General features: G+C 58.9%; 3 protein-coding genes across 5 annotated transcripts in view; all 3 read left to right on the top strand.

The window, feature by feature from the left end:
* Window positions 1–11,997, top strand: part of LOC125686152 (uncharacterized) — a 94,572-nt gene extending 82,575 nt beyond the window's left edge. Inside the window, exons 1-4 of one of the 3 annotated variants that reach the window (XR_007373684.1) lie at window positions 1,207–1,266; window positions 1,861–1,976; window positions 4,357–5,078; window positions 11,913–11,997. Coding sequence is in view for 1 of the 3 variants with exons in the window: in XM_048929871.1 (XP_048785828.1) it covers window positions 1,861–1,868 (8 nt within the window). In the remaining 2 variants the exon portion in view is untranslated. The other 2 variants (XR_007373685.1, XM_048929871.1) reach the window with 2 other exon arrangements.
* The window catches only part of LOC125686153 (uncharacterized), a 67,994-nt gene extending 51,216 nt beyond the window's left edge, over window positions 1–16,778 (top strand). Inside the window, exon 2 of the mRNA XM_048929872.1 lies at window positions 15,220–16,778. Within this exon, the coding sequence (XP_048785829.1) occupies window positions 15,868–16,569 (702 nt within the window). The 5' untranslated portion in view covers window positions 15,220–15,867 and the 3' untranslated portion in view covers window positions 16,570–16,778. The remainder of the gene's footprint in view (window positions 1–15,219) is intronic.
* Window positions 9,371–16,859, top strand: LOC125686169 (uncharacterized). Its single transcript, XM_048929888.1, has 2 exons — window positions 9,371–10,459; window positions 16,772–16,859. The coding sequence occupies exon 1, from the start codon at window positions 9,500–9,502 to the stop codon at window positions 10,199–10,201; it is 702 nt and encodes a 233-aa protein (XP_048785845.1). The 5' UTR covers window positions 9,371–9,499; the 3' UTR covers window positions 10,202–10,459; window positions 16,772–16,859.
* The last annotated feature ends 6,290 nt before the right edge of the window (window positions 16,860–23,149 follow it).

The raw sequence follows: 23,149 nt of genomic DNA on the forward strand, positions 1-23,149 counted from the left end.
GGGAAAAGCAGGGATTTCTGGCAGAAAAATCCATATTTAAGGGGAAAAACAGGGATTTCTAGAAGAAAAAGCCAGATTGAAGGGGAAAAATAGGGATTTCTGGCAGGAAAAGCCATATTTAAGTGGAAAAAGCCTAGATTTAATGGGAAAAACAGGGATTTCTGGGGGAAAAAAAAACCAAGACCTAATTGAAAAACAGGAATTTCTCTCAGGAAAAGCCATAGTTAAGGGGGAAGAACCTGAGATTTAAGGGGACAAACGGGGATTTATGGTAGAAAACCCGAGATTTAAGGGGAAAAACAGGGATTTCTTGCAGAAATGTTTTGTTTGTATATATTAAGCATGATGTAGTGATGTAGAATAACGGGGGGAATGTCATGGTTTTGTGCTTTGGGTTCTCAGCATTGCACACCATCTCATCATGTCATGCACTGGGGGTTTGGCTGCTGATGCTCAAGTTGCGGGTGCCTGTCTGGAGGAGAAGAACCACGTTTCCCCAGGGGGCTTTGCGGTCAGCAAGGACACACAGCTCCTGGCCAAGTCCCCTGATGTTCTCGTCTTCGCCTGCGCTTCTCCGCCTGCTTTTCTTCCTGGGCTCAACTGGACTGCAGTTCTCAGCTCAGCGCTGTGGTGAGGCCTATCCACCTTTCAGACACACTCTCTCTCTCTCTCGCTCTCATTCTATTTTGCTGATACCATATTTAGTAAATTAGTTTGTTGCACCTCAGATCATTGCCACTGTTTTTAATCATTTTGGGTTCCCGTTTCCCTTTTCCGGTCCCGCGGATCCCTCCGCCCCGCTGGTCATGGAACCGGGCCGAAGCAGCCCATCAAGCACTGACATTGAGGCATCTCCACTTGAGAGCTGGATAGAGAGCGGGGAGAGAAAGAAAGGGGAAGGGAGGGGAGAGGAGGAGAGGGGAACAGAGGGGAAGGAAGGAAGAAAGGGAAGGAAAAGGGCAGTGTGAAGGGGAAGAGAAGGAAGAGAAAAGGAAAGGAAAAGCCAAGAGAAGAAAGGAAGAGAAAGGAAAAGGAAAGGGAAGAGAAAGAAGGGAAAGGAAAAGGGGGAGGAAGGAGAAGGAGAGAAGGAGAAAAGTCGCGCGGCTCCGGCGCCATCCGAGAGGAATCCGGCCCCACTCCACCCCCAGGCCCCGGCCGCCCGCAGGCCGCCCATAGCAACGTGACGCCGCAGGCGGTTGCTAGGGCCCGGGCCGGAAGTGCTTCGTGCCGGCGGAGAGCACTTCCGGGGCGGCGCGGCTCGGAGCGGTGAGCGGGGCCGGGAGGAGCGGGCTCCGTGCCGGGAACCGGGTCGGGCCTCGGCGCGGGGGCATAGAGGGGCTGTCGGGGGAGGAGCTGGCGGCGCCGCCGGCAGCCAGAGGCGGGTCCCGGCTGGCGGCTTAGCGGGCCGCGCGGCCTCGCGAGGGCTGCGGGTGCCGGGGCGCAGCCCGAGGCGAACGGGGCGGCTCCCGGGCGGCGGCAGCGCCGCGCTCCGTCGCGCGGTGGGAGCCGTCGCGCTGCGATCCGGTGCCGTCGCTCTTCGTTTGGACGTGGCGGGGAAGCCGGCGTCTCGCTCGCTCTCGCTGAGCGTCGTTTTCATGGCGGTGGTCCTTGGAGATGGCGGCGGGGAAGCGCGGGGCTCCGTCCGGATGGCGAGTTTGGCTTTTGGCCTCGCTCGGTGGAGTTTTGCTTTCGGCCCGGAGTGCGCCGGCAGGAGGCTGCGGATGGCGGGGCCTGATGGTGCAGCAAGGATGGCGATGGGCTCCTGTGGCTGCGGCGTCGGCCGGCCGGAAAAGCGTGGCTGGAGTCTGATTCCTTTTCTGATTGCCTTTTCTGATGCACTGTTGTGCGTTGGTGTTTCAGGTGTGTGAATAAGGACTCCCCGCTGGAATTTGTGCCGAGCAAAGCTGGACGAGGAGTGGATCCACGCACGTGCCTGGTACTCTGTTTGAGTGGGGGAGGAGCAGGCACGGCTGAAGGTTTGTCCCTGGCTCTGGATGTCAGTGAGCGGGATGAGTGCGGGCTGAAGTTCTGTGTGATTCTGTTTGTTGCTTGGGAAGGGCTGCCCTGATGGATTGGTGGGAGGGAGGGCGGGTGAGAGAGATGTGAAAGCGGCAAGCAGTGAGGAGCGCGCGTGGCGTCTCTGCCCGCTTTGGTGGCGCTGTTCTTAGTCTTTGGGCGCACAGTGAGGCTGTGTCCAGCGTCCCAATTCAAAGGCAGGATTCGATCCAGTCTCAGCCCATCCGTCCCAGGCAAACGCTTCTCTGAGCTGGTCCTCTGAGCCAGCAGCGTCAGGGATTTCAGTGTGTGTGTGTGTGTGTGTGTGTGTGTGTCAGTAGCTGGCAGCACTTGAAGTTGGGAAGGCCTTGGTGTGTTTTTATGTTGCCAATAGGATGCCACCCTTGAGCTGCATTAGAAGCAAGCGTTCGTGTGTGGGGCTGGTCACAGTTGGACTCGGTGGCCTTTGTGGGTCCTGTCCAGCCTTGGCTGCTCTCTGGTTGTATGAGCAGAGGCTGGGGCTGATTTGGCGCAAGCTCCCATTCTGCGTTCGGCATCGGAGGTGCTGTCAGGAGCCGAGCTGGGTGCCGTGGGGGGCAGCTCCCAGTGAACGTGTTGGCCCACGCAGCCGCTGCAGGCTGTGCTTTTGCTGGTTTGGCACAAAGCCCCGCTCGGTCCGTATGGACGCAGCCACGGTGGCAAGAAGAGCGAGCAGGTGCTTTCCCAGCCGTGTCTCAGCACAGCAGCCAAGCTTCCTGCGCACGGCCGTAGCGCTCCCGCTGCTCTCGGCAGGCACGGCAGCCTGCGTCCCGCATCAGGTGTCTGCCTGTTAGCCTGGTTTTCCCTCGTCCCCTGCCAAGAGAAAGTGCAAAGCAGAGAAGCTGTGTGGGAGCTGGCAGAAGCTGCCCCCGCTGATGTAGGCTGCAGGGCTTTATAAGCGAGGCGAGTAACAAACAGCCTTGCTGAGGAAGCTTGTTCCCTATACTGTATTCCCTCAGAGACTCAGAAAGTTTTGTTGAGAACTCCCTTGGATGTATTTACGTAAGTAATGTTTGAGTGCCCAGACGCTCACTGTTTGAGCCGCAGGAAGAGGCGCTGGGTGCTGAAATGGAAGCCGGGGCTTCTGTCTCCCCGCAGGCAGGCACCGTCAGGTCTGATCTGGAGCGCGCTGTTGTTTGCGCTGACCTCAGGAGATCCCTGAGCGTGCCCTGAGTGTTGTGTGCTGCGTGGCCCAGCACCAGAAGGGGATTCCCACGTGGCAGGAGAGAGAGGGCGAAGGAGGCCGAGGGCCCTTTTCTCGGGGCCGGCTCCTGTGTGGCCTCTTGCTTGCCGGAGAGAAGGGCTGCCCGCTGGGCACAGGGGGTGCCTTCTAGCTGCCGTCCCGTGCCCTGTCCTGCAGCCCCCTCCTCATGCTATGTGGAACGCCATGGCCAGCAGTGCGGCTGCCATTTTAGAACCTTCGCCGCATCACAGCCGTCACCTTGGTCACCGCTGCCCCGGCCAACGCACTCGCCTCTGAGAGCTCTGGCAGCCATGTCAGGAGCAAAGAGAGCGAGGGGTGAAGCTTGCCCAATTTCCAATAGGAAGGGAGAGCTGGGGGCCCCAGAAGCGAAGAGGAGGAGGGGGGCCGCCTTGAAGATCAAGCGGAGGAGGAAGGAAAAGAGAGTGCGTTTCCATCGCGCCTGGACCAGCGCTGTGACCACCTCCGTGGAGCCCATGGAGGTGGATCCACCTCTGGATGAGCCCATGGAGGTGGATCCACCTCCGGATGAGCCCATGGAGGTGGATCCGCCTGCGGCACAGCTGGCCTGGCACCACACCACCGTGCCAGGCCCCGCATCGGCGCCGTCCCACCGCCGCTGGTCCAGGCGCTCGGCTCCCTACCCGCTGCGCGGCCCCCGCCCCCAGCATTAGCTGGGTGGCATTAGTTTCCATCAGCTCCTCCTCTGGAGCCAATTCTGCGGGCCCCCAGCTCCATCTTCACCCTGTTATGTCCCCGTCCCTGTTTTTCTTGTTGATTTTAGTGTTAAGTTTAGTGTTAGTGTTAGGAGTAGGTTATTGTTCATGTTTTAGAGTTAGGTATAGGTTACTCGTAGTCTTTTAGTGTTAGGCATAGGTTCCTGTTCTTCTGTTCGAGTTAGGCATAGGTTAGTTGTAGTCTTTTAGTGTTAGGCATAGGTTCCTGTTCATACTTGACAGTTAGGGGTGGATTGCTGGTGTCAGGTGGAAGTGAGCAGCGCTCACTCGGTAAGCACACGGCTGATTGATCGTGCGAAGACATGAGTGCGAGTGCCGTGAGCACGGAGGCCCGATGGCATCTTGGATGGATTGAATTTGCAGCTTGTGACTTTTGTGTTGCAGACCGTCGAGGAGCAGAGTGTGAGTGGCTGCGACCTTGCGTTGGGCCTCAGGAGAACAGTGTGTGACTGTGTCTCGAGCATCCTGCGTGGCCGTTGCCAGGTAGGTGTGCCTTCCTTTGCAGTAAGCAGTGCTTAGGCGTGAGCCCAGCTCATCCCCCTGTCCTCAGCAGGTGGGCTTTCTGCGTGCTTTATTGCTGTGCTTGGTGCCGTCCGGCACAGCAGCAGCAAGGCCGTGAACACGTACGTAGCCAGGTAGATGCAAATGTGCAAGTGATGGTATGAATACTCTTGTTGTTAGTGTTCATGAGACAGTGGTCGTGCGTGTGTGATCAAGCTCAGGGAGAAGTTGATTCTTGCGTGTTCAGCTGTTGCTGAAATGCAAGTTTGGCGTCCCTGCTTGTGGTTGGGTCGGAAGACCAAGGATATGTTCAGAGCACGTCTGTGAGTCAGGCTGGGAGGTTTTGCTAGCAGGAAGTCACAGCGTCGGAGCGCACGAATGGAATGATGGCTCTCGTTTCCCCCTTGTAGAAAGCAGCCTCCTGGAGAGCAGCAGAGCAGCAGGCTGTCTGCGCTATGGCCGCTGAACTGCATTTCTCGCCCCGTGAGATCCCTGAGCCCACGCTGATGGAGAACGTGCTGCGCTCCGGCCTCTTCTTTGGAGCCGTTTTGCAGCTTGTGTGCGTGCTGGCCATAACCCTGCCAGTTCCCAAGTGCCCAGAGACAGTAAGTAGCGCTCTGTTTGATAGAGGTTGATAGAAATGCTGAGGAAATGGGCTGGGAGGGAAGCAGCTGGAGCCGTGGCCTACGGTAGCGCGCCGCGGCATTGCTGAGAGTGCGGCAGTTTGTTCTGTCCTTCCTTGGGCGTGCGTGCTGTTCCTGGTGGCACGCAAGGAGCCTGGAGGTGCAAGCTCATCTTATGGTGGTGCTGCTGCTGGTGCTGCTGGTGCTGCTGCTTCTGTGGGCTGTGAGTGGCAGGCAGGGCGTCCCCCTGTGCAGGGACTGCCTTGCAGGCAAGGCCTGTAGACTGTAGCTTCCGTGGGATTTTGGGGAACAAGAGAGAGGTGGAGTTTCTGTTGTGCCCTGATGTCAGGAAGGCAGTGTGCAGCAGTGGCACCCAAAGCTGCCCAGTCAGGTGTCTTGAGCTCCCAAAGCGAGCTGTCAGGCAATTGTCAGAAAGTTCCCTGACTGTTTGTGAATTGATTCCTGTAGGACTGGGACGGCTTGGAGTCTAAGACTTGGGAGACGGTGAAGAAACCAAAGGCAAGTGCTGCACAGCTAAGCAAGAAAGCCAAGAAGGAAAGCAAAAAGCAACGGTGAGGGCTTGAGCGCTAAGCCTCAAAGGCCAAAGGAAGCAGCGGGAATGCTTGCTGAGAGGTGCTCCAAAGGCAGCGCACTGTCCGTCTGGTTTTGTGGCGTGGCCGTGCTTTCCCTTGCCCGGACATTGGAGAGGAACTGAGGAAGCTGGAAGGGCTTCTGATGCGTGACAAACAAATCGGACTTTGCCTGTGCGGGATTTCATGTGTGGCAAGAGCTGGGGACGCCGCATTCCTTCAGGGTCCTTCAGCTCGATAGCTGTTTCAGAATGTTGATGATGAGGTGAACTTACCGCATGTGGTTGGTCATGAGCGGTATCCAGGCTATTTTATTTTCTGTTGACATATCTACAAAAGGCAACCCAAATCCCTTTGTTTAAAATAAAAGGGAAAGCAACCTTTTACACCTGGTGCTGCCTCTTTCAGTAGCTGGTCCAAACATGCCTGGCTTGGGCTGGCAGTGGCAGGGCGATGAACCGGCCGGCTTCACGTCCCTCCGTGGAGATGGAGCTGCTTTTCCCGCGTTTCCATGTTGGTCTTGCCAAGTGGTGGCCTTTCAGCCAACGCGTAAGTGCTAGCGAAGCGTGTGAGCATCAGCTTGCTCTGTGAGGCCTGAGAGCAACAAAAGGAGAGGAAGCAGCGCGCGAGGAAGCAAGGTGTCCCTGCACTCAGCCCCTTGAGCTTGTCTCTCCAGCTTGCCTGGTGACTTTTTCAGCCTTGTGTAGCACTGACTGTTCCTGCTTGCCCTGGGAAGGCCAGCTGCAGCTGCGGGCAGCCGTGGCCTGCACGTCAGGCTCCCGTTGAGCCGCGAGGAGTTCAAGTGCGGGTGGGCTGGTGTGAAGAGCAGCGCTGGGAGTGGGGCAGGAGGAGAGGGCAGCGGGAGGGCTGCAGGTGAGCGCGCCTCGGGCCCAGAGCTCAGGCGTGAGCCGGGAGGGCAGCGAGCCGTGCTGCGCTGCTTCAGCTGCAATGGCTTTGAGCGCGTCATGGGCAGCGCCGCGTGTTGAGCGTCTGGGTGCTGCGAGGGCACCTTGCTGAGCCGGAGCCCGAGAGAGGACAGGAGAGGAGAGCAGAGGAGAGGCTGCACGTCAAGAGTGTCTGCCTGCCATTTTGGCTTGGCGCGTCGGTGTCTTCCTCCTTCCACGAAGGAGCCTGCACGGTGCACTGGGTCCAGCGTGCTACACGGCACTGCCTTCTGCTGCCTGCCTGCCTGCCCGCCTGCCTGCCTACTGCCCTGCTGGAGGGGAAAGAGCGGATTGTCGGGCTGCGTGCAGCCAAGGAGCTGGCTGCCAAGGAGGGAAACGGAGTATTGAGGAGCGGTTAGTGCGTGTTAGGTTTGGGTGTGGATGCAGCGGGGGCTGAGTCACCTCCATCAGCTGGTGGGGGCTGGGGCCGAGCCCGGTGCATGGGGCTGCGCTGTGGGCAGGAGGGCTGCGGGGCTGGGGCAGTGGTGTGGGTGCAGCACATGGGGTCGTGAGAGGGCGTGCAGCAGGGAGGGCGTTGGGCCCGAGCCGCGCTCGTGTTTGTGGCAGCACAGGGGCTGCAGGGGATGGCAGGAGCGCAGAGCAGAGCGGGGAGAGCCGGGCTGTATGAAGGCCAGGGCATGAAATCTTGCCTTGGCAGCTACGTAGCTGCTGAGCTTTTCCCCCAAGTCTTCAGACTGTGGGGTGATAAGGCTCCGCAGCAAAGGCAGCCGGGCCCTCCTGATACTTGGGGGTTAGGAAAGGGCAAAACAAATGAGTGTCTTTCAAGAGCACAAAGCAGTGAAGCAGAGCACAAGGCATTTATTGCCTGCGTAGGTGATCTTCTCCAGGCATGTCCATTGGAGATGTGCAGACTGAGTGTGGACAGAAAGCAAAGGGAAGGGAAGGGAGAGGAGGGGAAGAAAGTAAGAAATGAAAGGAAAGAGAAAGGGAAATGTGAAGGGGAAGAGAGAAAGAGAAAAGGAAAGGAAGAGAAAAGAGAAGCAAGGCAAAGAAAAGAAAGGCAAAGGAAAGCAAAAGGGGGCAAAGGGAAAAGGCAGAGAAGGAGAAGAAGACAAGTTGCATGCCGCCGGCGCCAGCCGAGGGGAATCCGGCAGCGGACCCCCGCAGCTGCCGCTCCCCCTCCTGCAGGCCCCGGGCCGCCCCCAGGCCGGCCTTAGCAACGTGAGGCCGCAGGCGGTTGGTAGGGCCGGGGCAGGAAGTGCTTCGTGGCGGCGGAGAGCACTTCCGGGGCAGCGCGGCATGGCGGCGCCGGGCCGGTGAGCGGGGCCGGGAGGAGCGGGCTGTGTGCTGGGAGCGGGGTCGGGCCTCGGTGCGGGGGCATGGAGGGGCGCTCGGGGGAGGAGCTGGCGGTGCTGCCGGCACGCAGAGGCGATGCGTGCGGCGCCGGCGAGTGGTGCGGGGTCGGGGGGCAGCTTCCTCTCAGGGAAGGCCGTGCGAGTGCGGAGCTTTGTTGGTGTTTCGGGCGTGTGAAGGAGGAGGCCCCGTAGGGCCTAGTTGTGGCCACAAAGCCCGGGCGGGCAGTGGAGCAAGGCGCCCGGGTGCTGTGTTGGCCGGAGGGTGCGGAGCTGGAAGAAGGTTTGTCAAATATGATGGAGAGCAGCTCAGCAATTACCTCAACCAGCTCCTTCAGAATCCTGGGATGCACACCATCTGGCACCATGGACTTGTACGCATTCAGTCCTTGACAGCAGCCCTGCAGAGAAGGACCTGGGGGTCCTGATGGATGAAAAGCTTAACATGAGCCAGCAGTGTGCCCTTGCAGCTCAGAAAGCAAGTGGCATCCTGGGCTCCATCAGAAGAGGGGTGGCCAGCAGGGACAGGGAGGTGATTGTCCCCTTCTACTCTGCTCTTGTGAGGCCCCTCTGGAGTACTGTGTCCAGGTCTGGAGCCCCCAGTACAAGAAAGACAGGGAGCTGTTGGAGAGGGTCCAGAGGAGGGCCACAGAAATGATTGGAGGGCTGGAGCACCTCCCCTACAAAGACAGGCTGAGGGAGCTGGGCTTGTTCAGCCTGGGGAAAAGAAGGCTGCGGGGTGACCTCATTGCAGCGTTCCAGTACCTAAAGGGAGCCTACAAACAGGAGGGGAGTCAACTCTTTACAAGGGTAGATAACTGCAGGACAAGGGGAAATGGTTTTAAGTTGAAGGGGGGAAGATTTAGGTTGGGTATCAGGGGGAAGTTCTTTACTATGAGAATGGTGAGGTGCTGGAACAGGCTGCCCAGAGAGGTGGTGGATGCCCCATCCCTGGAGGTGTTCAAGGCCAGATTGGATGGGGCCCTGGGCAGCCTGGTCTGGTATTAAACATGAAGGCTAGTGGCCCTGCATGTGGCAGGGGGCTTGGAGATTCATGATCCTTGAGGTGCCTTCCAAGCTGGGCCATTCTGTGATTCTGTGAAGATGTGCTTCCTGTGGACGTCCGTTGTCGGGCCGAGCCAGGGCTGCAGTTGTGTGTGATTGTGTTTGTTGCTTGGGAGAAGTGCTGCCTTAGTAGGCTGGGGGGGAGGGAGAGGGAGATTTTCAGACTGGCATCAGTCAGGAGCGCGGCACGTTTCTGCGTGCTTTGCTCATGCTGTTGTGTGGGTCCCCGCGAAGCATGGGTGAGCCAGGGTGGCCCCGTGTGTGTGTGCCAGCATTGTGCGCGGGTTTGGAATGGAGTCAGAGTGATTGTAATGACAATGCAGCTGGCGGTATTTCTGGTAGGGAATGGTTGAATCCCCAGCCGTGAGGCGCAAGAAGAGGCGCTGGATGCTAAGGTGGAAAGCGGAGCTTGTGTGTGCCAGGAGGCAGGCGTGGTGAGGTGCGCTTTGGAGCGTGCTGTTGTTGGCGCTGGGCTCGGGAGGCCCCTGAACATGGCGCTGTGTGCTGCGTGTGCCAGCCCCAAGAGATTCCCGTGTGGAAGAAGGGAGAGGATGAAGGAGGCCGAGGGCCCTTTTCTCGGGGCCGGCTCCTGTGTGGCCTCTTGCTTGCCGGAGAGAAGGGCTGCCCGCTGGGCACAGGGGGTGCCTTCTAGCTGCCGTCCCGTGCCCTGTCCTGCAGCCCCCTCCTCATGCTATGTGGAACGCCATGGCCAGCAGTGCGGCTGCCATTTTAGAACCTTCGCCGCATCACAGCCGTCACCTTGGTCACCGCTGCCCCGGCCAACGCACTCGCCTCTGAGAGCTCTGGCAGCCATGTCAGGAGCAAAGAGAGCGAGGGGCGAAGCTTGCCCAATTTCCAATAGGAAGGGAGAGCTGGGGGCCCCAGAAGCGAAGAGGAGGAGGGGGGCCGCCTTGAAGATCAAGCGGAGGAGGAAGGAAAAGAGAGTGCGTTTCCATCGCGCCTGGACCAGCGCTGTGACCACCTCCGTGGAGCCCATGGAGGTGGATCCACCTCCGGATGAGCCCATGGAGGTGGATCCACCTCCGGATGAGCCCATGGAGGTGGATCCGCCTGCGGCACAGCTGGCCTGGCACCACACCACCGTGCCAGGCCCCGCATCGGCGCCGTCCCACCGCCGCTGGTCCAGGCGCTCGGCTCCCTACCCGCTGCGCGGCCCCCGCCCCCAGCATTAGCTGGGTGGCATTAGTTTCCATCAGCTCCTCCTCTGGAGCCAATTCTGCGGGCCCCCAGCTCCATCTTCACCCTGTTATGTCCCCGTCCCTGTTTTTCTTGTTGATTTTAGTGTTAAGATTAGTGTTAGTGTTAGGAGTAGGTTATTGTTCATGTTTTAGAGTTAGGCATAGGTTACTCGTAGTCTTTTAGTGTTAGGCATAGGTTCCTGTTCTTGAGTTAGGCATAGGTTAGTTGTAGTCTTTTAGTGTTAGGCATAGGTTCCTGTTCTTCTGTTCGAGTTAGGCATAGGTTAGTTGTAGTCTTTTAGTGTTAGGCATAGGTTCCTGTTCATACTTGACAGTTAGGGGTGGATTGCTGGTGTCAGGTGGAAGTGAGCAGCGCTCACTCGGTAAGCACACGGCTGATTGATCGTGCGAAGACATGAGTGCGAGTGCCGTGAGCACGGAGGCCCGATGGCATCTTGGATGGATTGAATTTGCAGCTTGTGACTTTTGTGTTGCAGACCGTCGAGGAGCAGAGTGTGAGTGGCTGCGACCTTGCGTTGGGCCTCAGGAGAACAGTGTGTGACTGTGTCTCGAGCATCCTGCGTGGCCGTTGCCAGGTAGGTGTGCCTTCCTTTGCAGTAAGCAGTGCTTAGGCGTGAGCCCAGCTCATCCCCCTGTCCTCAGCAGGTGGGCTTTCTGCGTGCTTTATTGCTGTGCTTGGTGCCGTCCGGCACAGCAGCAGCAAGGCCGTGAACACGTACGTAGCCAGGTAGATGCAAATGTGCAAGTGATGGTATGAATACTCTTGTTGTTAGTGTTCATGAGACAGTGGTCGTGCGTGTGTGATCAAGCTCAGGGAGAAGTTGATTCTTGCGTGTTCAGCTGTTGCTGAAATGCAAGTTTGGCGTCCCTGCTTGTGGTTGGGTCGGAAGACCAAGGATATGTTCAGAGCACGTCTGTGAGTCAGGCTGGGAGGTTTTGCTAGCAGGAAGTCACAGCGTCAGAGCGCAGGAATGGAATGATGGCTCTCGTTTCCCCCTTGTAGAAAGCAGCCTCCTGGAGAGCAGCAGAGCAGCAGGCTGTCTGCGCTATGGCCGCTGAACTGCATTTCTCGCCCCGTGAGATCCCTGAGCCCACGCTGATGGAGAACGTGCTGCGCTCCGGCCTCTTCTTTGGAGCCGTTTTGCAGCTTGTGTGCGTGCTGGCCATAACCCTGCCAGTTCCCAAGTGCCCAGAGACAGTAAGTAGCGCTCTGTTTGATAGAGGTTGATAGAAATGCTGAGGAAATGGGCTGGGAGGGAAGCAGCTGGAGCCGTGGCCTACGGTAGCGCGCTGCGGCATTGCTGAGAGTGCGGCAGTTTGTTCTGTCCTTCCTTGGGCGTGCGTGCTGTTCCTGGTGGCACGCAAGGAGCCTGGAGGTGCAAGCTCATCTTATGGTGGTGCTGCTGCTGGTGCTGCTGGTGCTGCTGCTTCTGTGGGCTGTGAGTGGCAGGCAGGGCGTCCCCCTGTGCAGGGACTGCCTTGCAGGCAAGGCCTGTAGACTGTAGCTTCCGTGGGATTTTGGGGAACAAGAGAGAGGTGGAGTTTCTGTTGTGCCCTGATGTCAGGAAGGCAGTGTGCAGCAGTGGCACCCAAAGCTGCCCAGTCAGGTGTCTTGAGCTCCCAAAGCGAGCTGTCAGGCAATTGTCAGAAAGTTCCCTGACTGTTTGTGAATTGATTCCTGTAGGACTGGGATGGCTTGGAGTCTAAGACTTGGGAGACGGTGAAGAAACCAAAGGCAAGTGCTGCACAGCTAAGCAAGAAAGCCAAGAAGGAAAGCAAAAAGCAACGGTGAGGGCTTGAGCGCTAAGCCTCAAAGGCCAAAGGAAGCAGCGGGAATGCTTGCTGAGAGGTGCTCCAAAGGCAGCGCACTGTCCGTCTGGTTTTGTGGCGTGGCCGTGCTTTCCCTTGCCCGGACATTGGAGAGGAACTGAGGAAGCTGGAAGGGCTTCTGATGCGTGACAAACAAATCGGACTTTGCCTGTGCGGGATCTCATGTGTGGCAAGAGCTGGGGACGCCGCATTCCTTCAGGGTCCTTCAGCTCGATAGCTGTTTCAGAATGTTGATGATGAGGTGAACTTACGGCATGTGGTTGGTCATGAGCGGTATCCAGGCTATTTTATTTTCTGTTGACATATCTACAAAAGGCAACCCAAATCCCTTTGTTTAAAATAAAAGGGAAAGCAACCTTTTACACCTGGTGCTGCCTCTTTCAGTAGCTGGTCCAAACATGCCTGGCTTGGGCTGGCAGTGGCAGGGCGATGAACCGGCCGGCTTCACGTCCCTCCGTGGAGATGGAGCTGCTTTTCCCGCGTTTCCATGTTGGTCTTGCCAAGTGGTGGCCTTTCAGCCAACGCGTAAGTGCTAGCGAAGCGTGTGAGCATCAGCTTGCTCTGTGAGGCCTGAGAGCAACAAAAGGAGAGGAAGCAGCGCGCGAGGAAGCAAGGTGTCCCTGCACTCAGCCCCTTGAGCTTGTCTCTCCAGCTTGCCTGGTGACTTTTTCAGCCTTGTGTAGCACTGACTGTTCCTGCTTGCCCTGGGAAGGCCAGCTGCAGCTGCGGGCAGCCGTGGCCTGCACGTCAGGCTCCCGTTGAGCCGCGAGGAGTTCAAGTGCGGGTGGGCTGGTGTGAAGAGCAGCGCTGGGAGTGGGGCAGGAGGAGAGGGCAGCGGGAGGGCTGCAGGTGAGCGCGCCTCGGGCCCAGAGCTCAGGCGTGAGCCGGGAGGGCAGCGAGCCGTGCTGCGCTGCTTCAGCTGCAATGGCTTTGAGCGCGTCATGGGCAGCGCCGCGTGTTGAGCGTCTGGGTGCTGCGAGGGCACCTTGCTGAGCCGGAGCCCGAGAGAGGACAGGAGAGCAGAGGAGAGCAGAGGAGAGGCTGCACGTCAAGAGTGTCTGCCTGCCATTTTGGCTTGGCGCGTCGGCGTCTTCCTCCTTCCACGAAGGAGCCTGCACGGTGCACTGGGTCCAGCGTGCTACACGGCACTGCCTTCTGCTGCCTGCCTGCCTGCCCGCCTGCCTGCCTACTGCCCTGCTGAAGGGGAAAGAGCGGATTGTCGGGCTGCGTGCAGCCAAGGAGCTGGCTGCCAAGGAGGGAAACGGAGTATTGAGGAGCGGTTAGTGCGTGTTAGGTTTGGGTGTGGATGCAGCGGGGGCTGAGTCACCTCCATCAGCTGGTGGGGGCTGGGGCCGAGCCCGGTGCGTGGGGCTGCGCTGTGGGCAGGAGGGCTGCGGGGCTGGGGCAGTGGTGTGGGTGCAGCACATGGGGTCGTGAGAGGGCGTGCAGCAGGGAGGGCGTTGGGCCCGAGCCGCGCTCGTGTTTGTGGCAGCACAGGGGCTGCAGGGGATGGCAGGAGCGCAGAGCAGAGCGGGGAGAGCCGGGCTGTATGAAGGCCAGGGCATGAAATCTTGCCTTGGCAGCTACGTAGCTGCTGAGCTTTTCCCCCAAGTCTTCAGACTGTGGGGTGATAAGGCTCCGCAGCAAAGGCAGCCGGGCCCTCCTGATACTTGGGGGTTAGGAAAGGGCAAAACAAATGAGTGTCTTTCAAGAGCACAAAGCAGTGAAGCAGAGCACAAGGCATTTATTGCCTGCGTAGGTGATCTTCTCCAGGCATGTCCATTGGAGATGTGCAGACTGAGTGTGGACAGAAAGCAAAGGGAAGGGAGGGGAGGGGAAGGGAAGGGAGAGGAGGGGAAGAAAGTAAGAAATGAAAGGAAAGAGAAAGGGAAATGTGAAGGGGAAGAGAGAAAGAGAAAAGGAAAGGAAGAGAAAAGAGAAGCAAGGCAAAGAAAAGAAAGGCAAAGGAAAGCAAAAGGGGGCAAAGGGAAAAGGCAGAGAAGGAGAAGAAGACAAGTTGCATGCCGCCGGCGCCAGCCGAGGGGAATCCGGCAGCGGACCCCCGCAGCTGCCGCTCCCCCTCCTGCAGGCCCCGGGCCGCCCCCAGGCCGGCCTTAGCAACGTGAGGCCGCAGGCGGTTGGTAGGGCCGGGGCAGGAAGTGCTTCGTGGCGGCGGAGAGCACTTCCGGGGCAGCGCGGCATGGCGGCGCCGGGCCGGTGAGCGGGGCCGGGAGGAGCGGGCTGTGTGCTGGGAGCGGGGTCGGGCCTCGGTGCGGGGGCATGGAGGGGCGCTCGGGGGAGGAGCTGGCGGTGCTGCCGGCACGCAGAGGCGATGCGTGCGGCGCCGGCGAGTGGTGCGGGGTCGGGGGGCAGCTTCCTCTCAGGGAAGGCCGTGCGAGTGCGGAGCTTTGTTGGTGTTTCGGGCGTGTGAAGGAGGAGGCCCCGTAGGGCCTAGTTGTGGCCACAAAGCCCGGGCGGGCAGTGGAGCAAGGCGCCCGGGTGCTGTGTTGGCCGGAGGGTGCGGAGCTGGAAGAAGGTTTGTCAAATATGATGGAGAGCAGCTCAGCAATTACCTCAACCAGCTCCTTCAGAATCCTGGGATGCACACCATCTGGCACCATGGACTTGTACGCATTCAGTCCTTGACAGCAGCCCTGCAGAGAAGGACCTGGGGGTCCTGATGGATGAAAAGCTTAACATGAGCCAGCAGTGTGCCCTTGCAGCTCAGAAAGCAAGTGGCATCCTGGGCTCCATCAGAAGAGGGGTGGCCAGCAGGGACAGGGAGGTGATTGTCCCCTTCTACTCTGCTCTTGTGAGGCCCCTCTGGAGTACTGTGTCCAGGTCTGGAGCCCCCAGTACAAGAAAGACAGGGAGCTGTTGGAGAGGGTCCAGAGGAGGGCCACAGAAATGATTGGAGGGCTGGAGCACCTCCCCTACAAAGACAGGCTGAGGGAGCTGGGCTTGTTCAGCCTGGGGAAAAGAAGGCTGCGGGGTGACCTCATTGCAGCGTTCCAGTACCTAAAGGGAGCCTACAAACAGGAGGGGAGTCAACTCTTTACAAGGGTAGATAACTGCAGGACAAGGGGAAATGGTTTTAAGTTGAAGGGGGGAAGATTTAGGTTGGGTATCAGGGGGAAGTTCTTTACTATGAGAATGGTGAGGTGCTGGAACAGGCTGCCCAGAGAGGTGGTGGATGCCCCATCCCTGGAGGTGTTCAAGGCCAGATTGGATGGGGCCCTGGGCAGCCTGGTCTGGTATTAAACATGAAGGCTAGTGGCCCTGCATGTGGCAGGGGGCTTGGAGATTCATGATCCTTGAGGTGCCTTCCAAGCTGGGCCATTCTGTGATTCTGTGAAGATGTGCTTCCTGTGGACGTCCGTTGTCGGGCCGAGCCAGGGCTGCAGTTGTGTGTGATTGTGTTTGTTGCTTGGGAGAAGTGCTGCCTTAGTAGGCTGGGGGGGAGGGAGAGGGAGATTTTCAGACTGGCATCAGTCAGGAGCGCGGCACGTTTCTGCGTGCTTTGCTCATGCTGTTGTGTGGGTCCCCGCGAAGCATGGGTGAGCCAGGGTGGCCCCGTGTGTGTGTGCCAGCATTGTGCGCGGGTTTGGAATGGAGTCAGAGTGATTGTAATGACAATGCAGCTGGCGGTATTTCTGGTAGGGAATGGTTGAATCCCCAGCCGTGAGGCGCAAGAAGAGGCGCTGGATGCTAAGGTGGAAAGCGGAGCTTGTGTGTGCCAGGAGGCAGGCGTGGTGAGGTGCGCTTTGGAGCGTGCTGTTGTTGGCGCTGGGCTCGGGAGGCCCCTGAACATGGCGCTGTGTGCTGCGTGTGCCAGCCCCAAGAGATTCCCGTGTGGAAGAAGGGAGAGGATGAAGGAGGCCGAGGGCCCTTTTCTCGGGGCCGGCTCCTGTGTGGCCTCTTGCTTGCCGGAGAGAAGGGCTGCCCGCTGGGCACAGGGGGTGCCTTCTAGCTGCCGTCCCGTGCCCTGTCCTGCAGCCCCCTCCTCATGCTATGTGGAACGCCATGGCCAGCAGTGCGGCTGCCATTTTAGAACCTTCGCCGCATCACAGCCGTCACCTTGGTCACCGCTGCCCCGGCCAACGCACTCGCCTCTGAGAGCTCTGGCAGCCATGTCAGGAGCAAAGAGAGCGAGGGGCGAAGCTTGCCCAATTTCCAATAGGAAGGGAGAGCTGGGGGCCCCAGAAGCGAAGAGGAGGAGGGGGGCCGCCTTGAAGATCAAGCGGAGGAGGAAGGAAAAGAGAGTGCGTTTCCATCGCGCCTGGACCAGCGCTGTGACCACCTCCGTGGAGCCCATGGAGGTGGATCCACCTCCGGATGAGCCCATGGAGGTGGATCCACCTCCGGATGAGCCCATGGAGGTGGATCCGCCTGCGGCACAGCTGGCCTGGCACCACACCACCGTGCCAGGCCCCGCATCGGCGCCGTCCCACCGCCGCTGGTCCAGGCGCTCGGCTCCCTACCCGCTGCGCGGCCCCCGCCCCCAGCATTAGCTGGGTGGCATTAGTTTCCATCAGCTCCTCCTCTGGAGCCAATTCTGCGGGCCCCCAGCTCCATCTTCACCCTGTTATGTCCCCGTCCCTGTTTTTCTTGTTGATTTTAGTGTTAAGATTAGTGTTAGTGTTAGGAGTAGGTTATTGTTCATGTTTTAGAGTTAGGCATAGGTTACTCGTAGTCTTTTAGTGTTAGGCATAGGTTCCTGTTCTTCTGTTTGAGTTAGGCATAGGTTAGTTGTAGTCTTTTAGTGTTAGGCATAGGTTCCTGTTCATACTTGACAGTTAGGGGTCGATTGCTGGTGTCAGGTGGAAGTGAGCAGCGCTCACTCGGTAAGCACACGGCTGATTGATCGTGCGAAGACATGAGTGCGAGTGCCGTGAGCACGGAGGCCCGATGGCATCTTGGATGGATTGAATTTGCAGCTTGTGACTTTTGTGTTGCAGACCGTCGAGGAGCAGAGTGTGAGTGGCTGCGACCTTGCGTTGGGCCTCAGGAGAACAGTGTGTGACTGTGTCTCGAGCATCCTGCGTGGCCGTTGCCAGGTAGGTGTGCCTTCCTTTGCAGTAAGCAGTGCTTAGGCGTGAGCCCAGCTCATCCCCCTGTCCTCAGCAGGTGGGCTTTCTGCGTGCTTTATTGCTGTGCTTGGTGCCGTCCGGCACAGCAGCAGCAAGGCCGTGAACACGTACGTAGCCAGGTAGATGCAAATGTGCAAGTGATGGTATGAATACTCTTGTTGTTAGTGTTCATGAGACAGTGGTCGTGCGTGTGTGATCAAGCTCAGGGAGAAGTTGATTCTTGCGTGTTCAGCTGTTGCTGAAATGCAAGTTTGGCGTCCCTGCTTGTGGTTGGGTCGGAAGACCAAGGATATGTTCAGAGCACGTCTGTGAGTCAGGCTGGGAGGTTTTGCTAGCAGGAAGTCACAGCGTCGGAGCGCACGAATGGAATGATGGCTCTCGTTTCCCCCTTGTAGAAAGCAGCCTCCTGGAGAGCAGCAGAGCAGCAGGCTGTCTGCGCTATGGCCGCTGAACTGCATTTCTCGCCCCGTGAGATCCCTGAGCCCACGCTGATGGAGAACGTGCTGCGCTCCGGCCTCTTCTTTGGAGCCGTTTTGCAGCTTGTGTGCGTGCTGGCCATAACCCTGCCAGTTCCCAAGTGCCCAGAGACAGTAAGTAGCGCTCTGTTTGATAGAGGTTGATAGAAATGCTGAGGAAATGGGCTGGGAGGGAAGCAGCTGGAGCCGTGGCCTACGGTAGCGCGCCGCGGCATTGCTGAGAGTGCGGCAGTTTGTTCTGTCCTTCCTTGGGCGTGCGTGCTGTTCCTGGTGGCACGCAAGGAGCCTGGAGGTGCAAGCTCATCTTATGGTGGTGCTGCTGCTGGTGCTGCTGGTGCTGCTGCTTCTGTGGGCTGTGAGTGGCAGGCAGGGCGTCCCCCTGTGCAGGGACTGCCTTGCAGGCAAGGCCTGTAGACTGTAGCTTCCGTGGGATTTTGGGGAACAAGAGAGAGGTGGAGTTTCTGTTGTGCCCTGATGTCAGGAAGGCAGTGTGCAGCAGTGGCACCCAAAGCTGCCCAGTCAGGTGTCTTGAGCTCCCAAAGCGAGCTGTCAGGCAATTGTCAGAAAGTTCCCTGACTGTTTGTGAATTGATTCCTGTAGGACTGGGACGGCTTGGAGTCTAAGACTTGGGAGACGGTGAAGAAACCAAAGGCAAGTGCTGCACAGCTAAGCAAGAAAGCCAAGAAGGAAAGCAAAAAGCAACGGTGAGGGCTTGAGCGCTAAGCCTCAAAGGCCAAAGGAAGCAGCGGGAATGCTTGCTGAGAGGTGCTCCAAAGGCAGCGCACTGTCCGTCTGGTTTTGTGGCGTGGCCGTGCTTTCCCTTGCCCGGACATTGGAGAGGAACTGAGGAAGCTGGAAGGGCTTCTGATGCGTGACAAACAAATCGGACTTTGCCTGTGCGGGATTTCATGTGTGGCAAGAGCTGGGGACGCCGCATTCCTTCAGGGTCCTTCAGCTCGATAGCTGTTTCAGAATGTTGATGATGAGGTGAACTTACGGCATGTGGTTGGTCATGAGCGGTATCCAGGCTATTTTATTTTCTGTTGACATATCTACAAAAGGCAACCCAAATCCCTTTGTTTAAAATAAAAGGGAAAGCAACCTTTTACACCTGGTGCTGCCTCTTTCAGTAGCTGGTCCAAACATGCCTGGCTTGGGCTGGCAGTGGCAGGGCGATGAACCGGCCGGCTTCACGTCCCTCCGTGGAGATGGAGCTGCTTTTCCCGCGTTTCCATGTTGGTCTTGCCAAGTGGTGGCCTTTCAGCCAACGCGTAAGTGCTAGCGAAGCGTGTGAGCATCAGCTTGCTCTGTGAGGCCTGAGAGCAACAAAAGGAGAGGAAGCAGCGCGCGAGGAAGCAAGGTGTCCCTGCACTCAGCCCCTTGAGCTTGTCTCTCCAGCTTGCCTGGTGACTTTTTCAGCCTTGTGTAGCACTGACTGTTCCTGCTTGCCCTGGGAAGGCCAGCTGCAGCTGCGGGCAGCCGTGGCCTGCACGTCAGGCTCCCGTTGAGCCGCGAGGAGTTCAAGTGCGGGTGGGCTGGTGTGAAGAGCAGCGCTGGGAGTGGGGCAGGAGGAGAGGGCAGCGGGAGGGCTGCAGGTGAGCGCGCCTCGGGCCCAGAGCTCAGGCGTGAGCCGGGAGGGCAGCGAGCCGTGCTGCGCTGCTTCAGCTGCAATGGCTTTGAGCGCGTCATGGGCAGCGCCGCGTGTTGAGCGTCTGGGTGCTGCGAGGGCACCTTGCTGAGCCGGAGCCCGAGAGAGGACAGGAGAGGAGAGGAGAGCAGAGGAGAGGCTGCACGTCAAGAGTGTCTGCCTGCCATTTTGGCTTGGCGCGTCGGCGTCTTCCTCCTTCCACGAAGGAGCCTGCACGGTGCACTGGGTCCAGCGTGCTACACGGCACTGCCTTCTGCTGCCTGCCTGCCTGCCCGCCTGCCTGCCTACTGCCCTGCTGGAGGGGAAAGAGCGGATTGTCGGGCTGCGTGCAGCCAAGGAGCTGGCTGCCAAGGAGGGAAACGGAGTATTGAGGAGCGGTTAGTGCGTGTTAGGTTTGGGTGTGGATGCAGCGGGGGCTGAGTCACCTCCATCAGCTGGTGGGGGCTGGGGCCGAGCCCGGTGCGTGGGGCTGCGCTGTGGGCAGGAGGGCTGCGGGGCTGGGGCAGTGGTGTGGGTGCAGCACATGGGGTCGTGAGAGGGCGTGCAGCAGGGAGGGCGTTGGGCCCGAGCCGCGCTCGTGTTTGTGGCAGCACAGGGGCTGCAGGGGATGGCAGGAGCGCAGAGCAGAGCGGGGAGAGCCGGGCTGTATGAAGGCCAGGGCATGAAATCTTGCCTTGGCAGCTACGTAGCTGCTGAGCTTTTCCCCCAAGTCTTCAGACTGTGGGGTGATAAGGCTCCGCAGCAAAGGCAGCCGGGCCCTCCTGATACTTGGGGGTTAGGAAAGGGCAAAACAAATGAGTGTCTTTCAAGAGCACAAAGCAGTGAAGCAGAGCACAAGGCATTTATTGCCTGCGTAGGTGATCTTCTCCAGGCATGTCCATTGGAGATGTGCAGACTGAGTGTGGACAGAAAGCAAAGGGAAGGGAAGGGAGAGGAGGGGAAGAAAGTAAGAAATGAAAGGAAAGAGAAAGGGAAATGTGAAGGGGAAGAGAGAAAGAGAGAAGGAAAGGAAGAGAAAAGAGAAGCAAGGCAAAGAAAAGAAAGGCAAAGGAAAGCAAAAGGGGGCAAAGGGAAAAGGCAGAGAAGGAGAAGAAGACAAGTTGCATGCCGCCGGCGCCAGCCGAGGGGAATCCGGCAGCGGACCCCCGCAGCTGCCGCTCCCCCTCCTGCAGGCCCCGGGCCGCCCCCAGGCCGGCCTTAGCAACGTGAGGCCGCAGGCGGTTGGTAGGGCCGGGGCAGGAAGTGCTTCGTGGCGGCGGAGAGCACTTCCGGGGCAGCGCGGCATGGCGGCGCCGGGCCGGTGAGCGGGGCCGGGAGGAGCGGGCTGTGTGCTGGGAGCGGGGTCGGGCCTCGGTGCGGGGGCATGGAGGGGCGCTCGGGGGAGGAGCTGGCGGTGCTGCCGGCACGCAGAGGCGATGCGTGCGGCGCCGGCGAGTGGTGCGGGGTCGGGGGGCAGCTTCCTCTCAGGGAAGGCCGTGCGAGTGCGGAGCTTTGTTGGTGTTTCGGGCGTGTGAAGGAGGAGGCCCCGTAGGGCCTAGTTGTGGCCACAAAGCCCGGGCGGGCAGTGGAGCAAGGCGCCCGGGTGCTGTGTTGGCCGGAGGGTGCGGAGCTGGAAGAAGGTTTGTCAAATATGATGGAGAGCAGCTCAGCAATTACCTCAACCAGCTCCTTCAGAATCCTGGGATGCACACCATCTGGCACCATGGACTTGTACGCATTCAGTCCTTGACAGCAGCCCTGCAGAGAAGGACCTGGGGGTCCTGATGGATGAAAAGCTTAACATGAGCCAGCAGTGTGCCCTTGCAGCTCAGAAAGCAAGTGGCATCCTGGGCTCCATCAGAAGAGGGGTGGCCAGCAGGGACAGGGAGGTGATTGTCCCCTTCTACTCTGCTCTTGTGAGGCCCCTCTGGAGTACTGTGTCCAGGTCTGGAGCCCCCAGTACAAGAAAGACAGGGAGCTGTTGGAGAGGGTCCAGAGGAGGGCCACAGAAATGATTGGAGGGCTGGAGCACCTCCCCTACAAAGACAGGCTGAGGGAGCTGGGCTTGTTCAGCCTGGGGAAAAGAAGGCTGCGGGGTGACCTCATTGCAGCGTTCCAGTACCTAAAGGGAGCCTACAAACAGGAGGGGAGTCAACTCTTTACAAGGGTAGATAACTGCAGGACAAGGGGAAATGGTTTTAAGTTGAAGGGGGGAAGATTTAGGTTGGGTATCAGGGGGAAGTTCTTTACTATGAGAATGGTGAGGTGCTGGAACAGGCTGCCCAGAGAGGTGGTGGATGCCCCATCCCTGGAGGTGTTCAAGGCCAGATTGGATGGGGCCCTGGGCAGCCTGGTCTGGTATTAAACATGAAGGCTAGTGGCCCTGCATGTGGCAGGGGGCTTGGAGATTCATGATCCTTGAGGTGCCTTCCAAGCTGGGCCATTCTGTGATTCTGTGAAGATGTGCTTCCTGTGGACGTCCGTTGTCGGGCCGAGCCAGGGCTGCAGTTGTGTGTGATTGTGTTTGTTGCTTGGGAGAAGTGCTGCCTTAGTAGGCTGGGGGGGAGGGAGAGGGAGATTTTCAGACTGGCATCAGTCAGGAGCGCGGCACGTTTCTGCGTGCTTTGCTCATGCTGTTGTGTGGGTCCCCGCGAAGCATGGCTGAGCCAGGGTGGCCCCGTGTGTGTGTGCCAGCATTGTGCGCGGGTTTGGAATGGAGTCAGAGTGATTGTAATGACAATGCAGCTGGCGGTATTTCTGGTAGGGAATGGTTGAATCCCCAGCCGTGAGGCGCAAGAAGAGGCGCTGGATGCTAAGGTGGAAAGCGGAGCTTGTGTGTGCCAGGAGGCAGGCGTGGTGAGGTGCGCTTTGGAGCGTGCTGTTGTTGGCGCTGGGCTCGGGAGGCCCCTGAACATGGCGCTGTGTGCTGCGTGTGCCAGCCCCAAGAGATTCCCGTGTGGAAGAAGGGAGAGGATGAAGGAGGCCGAGGGCCCTTTTCTCGGGGCCGGCTCCTCTGTGGCCTCTTGCTTGCCGGAGAGAAGGGCTGCCCGCTGGGCACAGGGGGTGCCTTCTAGCTGCCGTCCCGTGCCCTGTCCTGCAGCCCCCTCCTCATGCTATGTGGAACGCCATGGCCAGCAGTGCGGCTGCCATTTTAGAACCTTCGCCGCATCACAGCCGTCACCTTGGTCACCGCTGCCCCGGCCAACGCACTCGCCTCTGAGAGCTCTGGCAGCCATGTCAGGAGCAAAGAGAGCGAGGGGCGAAGCTTGCCCAATTTCCAATAGGAAGGGAGAGCTGGGGGCCCCAGAAGCGAAGAGGAGGAGGGGGGCCGCCTTTAAGATCAAGCGGAGGAGGAAGGAAAAGAGAGTGCGTTTCCATCGCGCCTGGACCAGCGCTGTGACCACCTCCGTGGAGCCCATGGAGGTGGATCCACCTCCGGATGAGCCCATGGAGGTGGATCCACCTCCGGATGAGCCCATGGAGGTGGATCCGCCTGCGGCACAGCTGGCCTGGCACCACACCACCGTGCCAGGCCCCGCATCGGCGCCGTCCCACCGCCGCTGGTCCAGGCGCTCGGCTCCCTACCCGCTGCGCGGCCCCCGCCCCCAGCATTAGCTGGGTGGCATTAGTTTCCATCAGCTCCTCCTCTGGAGCCAATTCTGCGGGCCCCCAGCTCCATCTTCACCCTGTTATGTCCCCGTCCCTGTTTTTCTTGTTGATTTTAGTGTTAAGATTAGTGTTAGTGTTAGGAGTAGGTTATTGTTCATGTTTTAGAGTTAGGCATAGGTTACTCGTAGTCTTTTAGTGTTAGGCATAGGTTCCTGTTCTTCTGTTCGAGTTAGGCATAGGTTAGTTGTAGTCTTTTAGTGTTAGGCATAGGTTCCTGTTCATACTTGAC

The sequence above is a fragment of the Lagopus muta genome, chromosome 32 (genome assembly GCF_023343835.1).
Source record: "Lagopus muta isolate bLagMut1 chromosome 32, bLagMut1 primary, whole genome shotgun sequence".
Classification (NCBI taxonomy): domain Eukaryota; kingdom Metazoa; phylum Chordata; class Aves; order Galliformes; family Phasianidae; genus Lagopus; species Lagopus muta.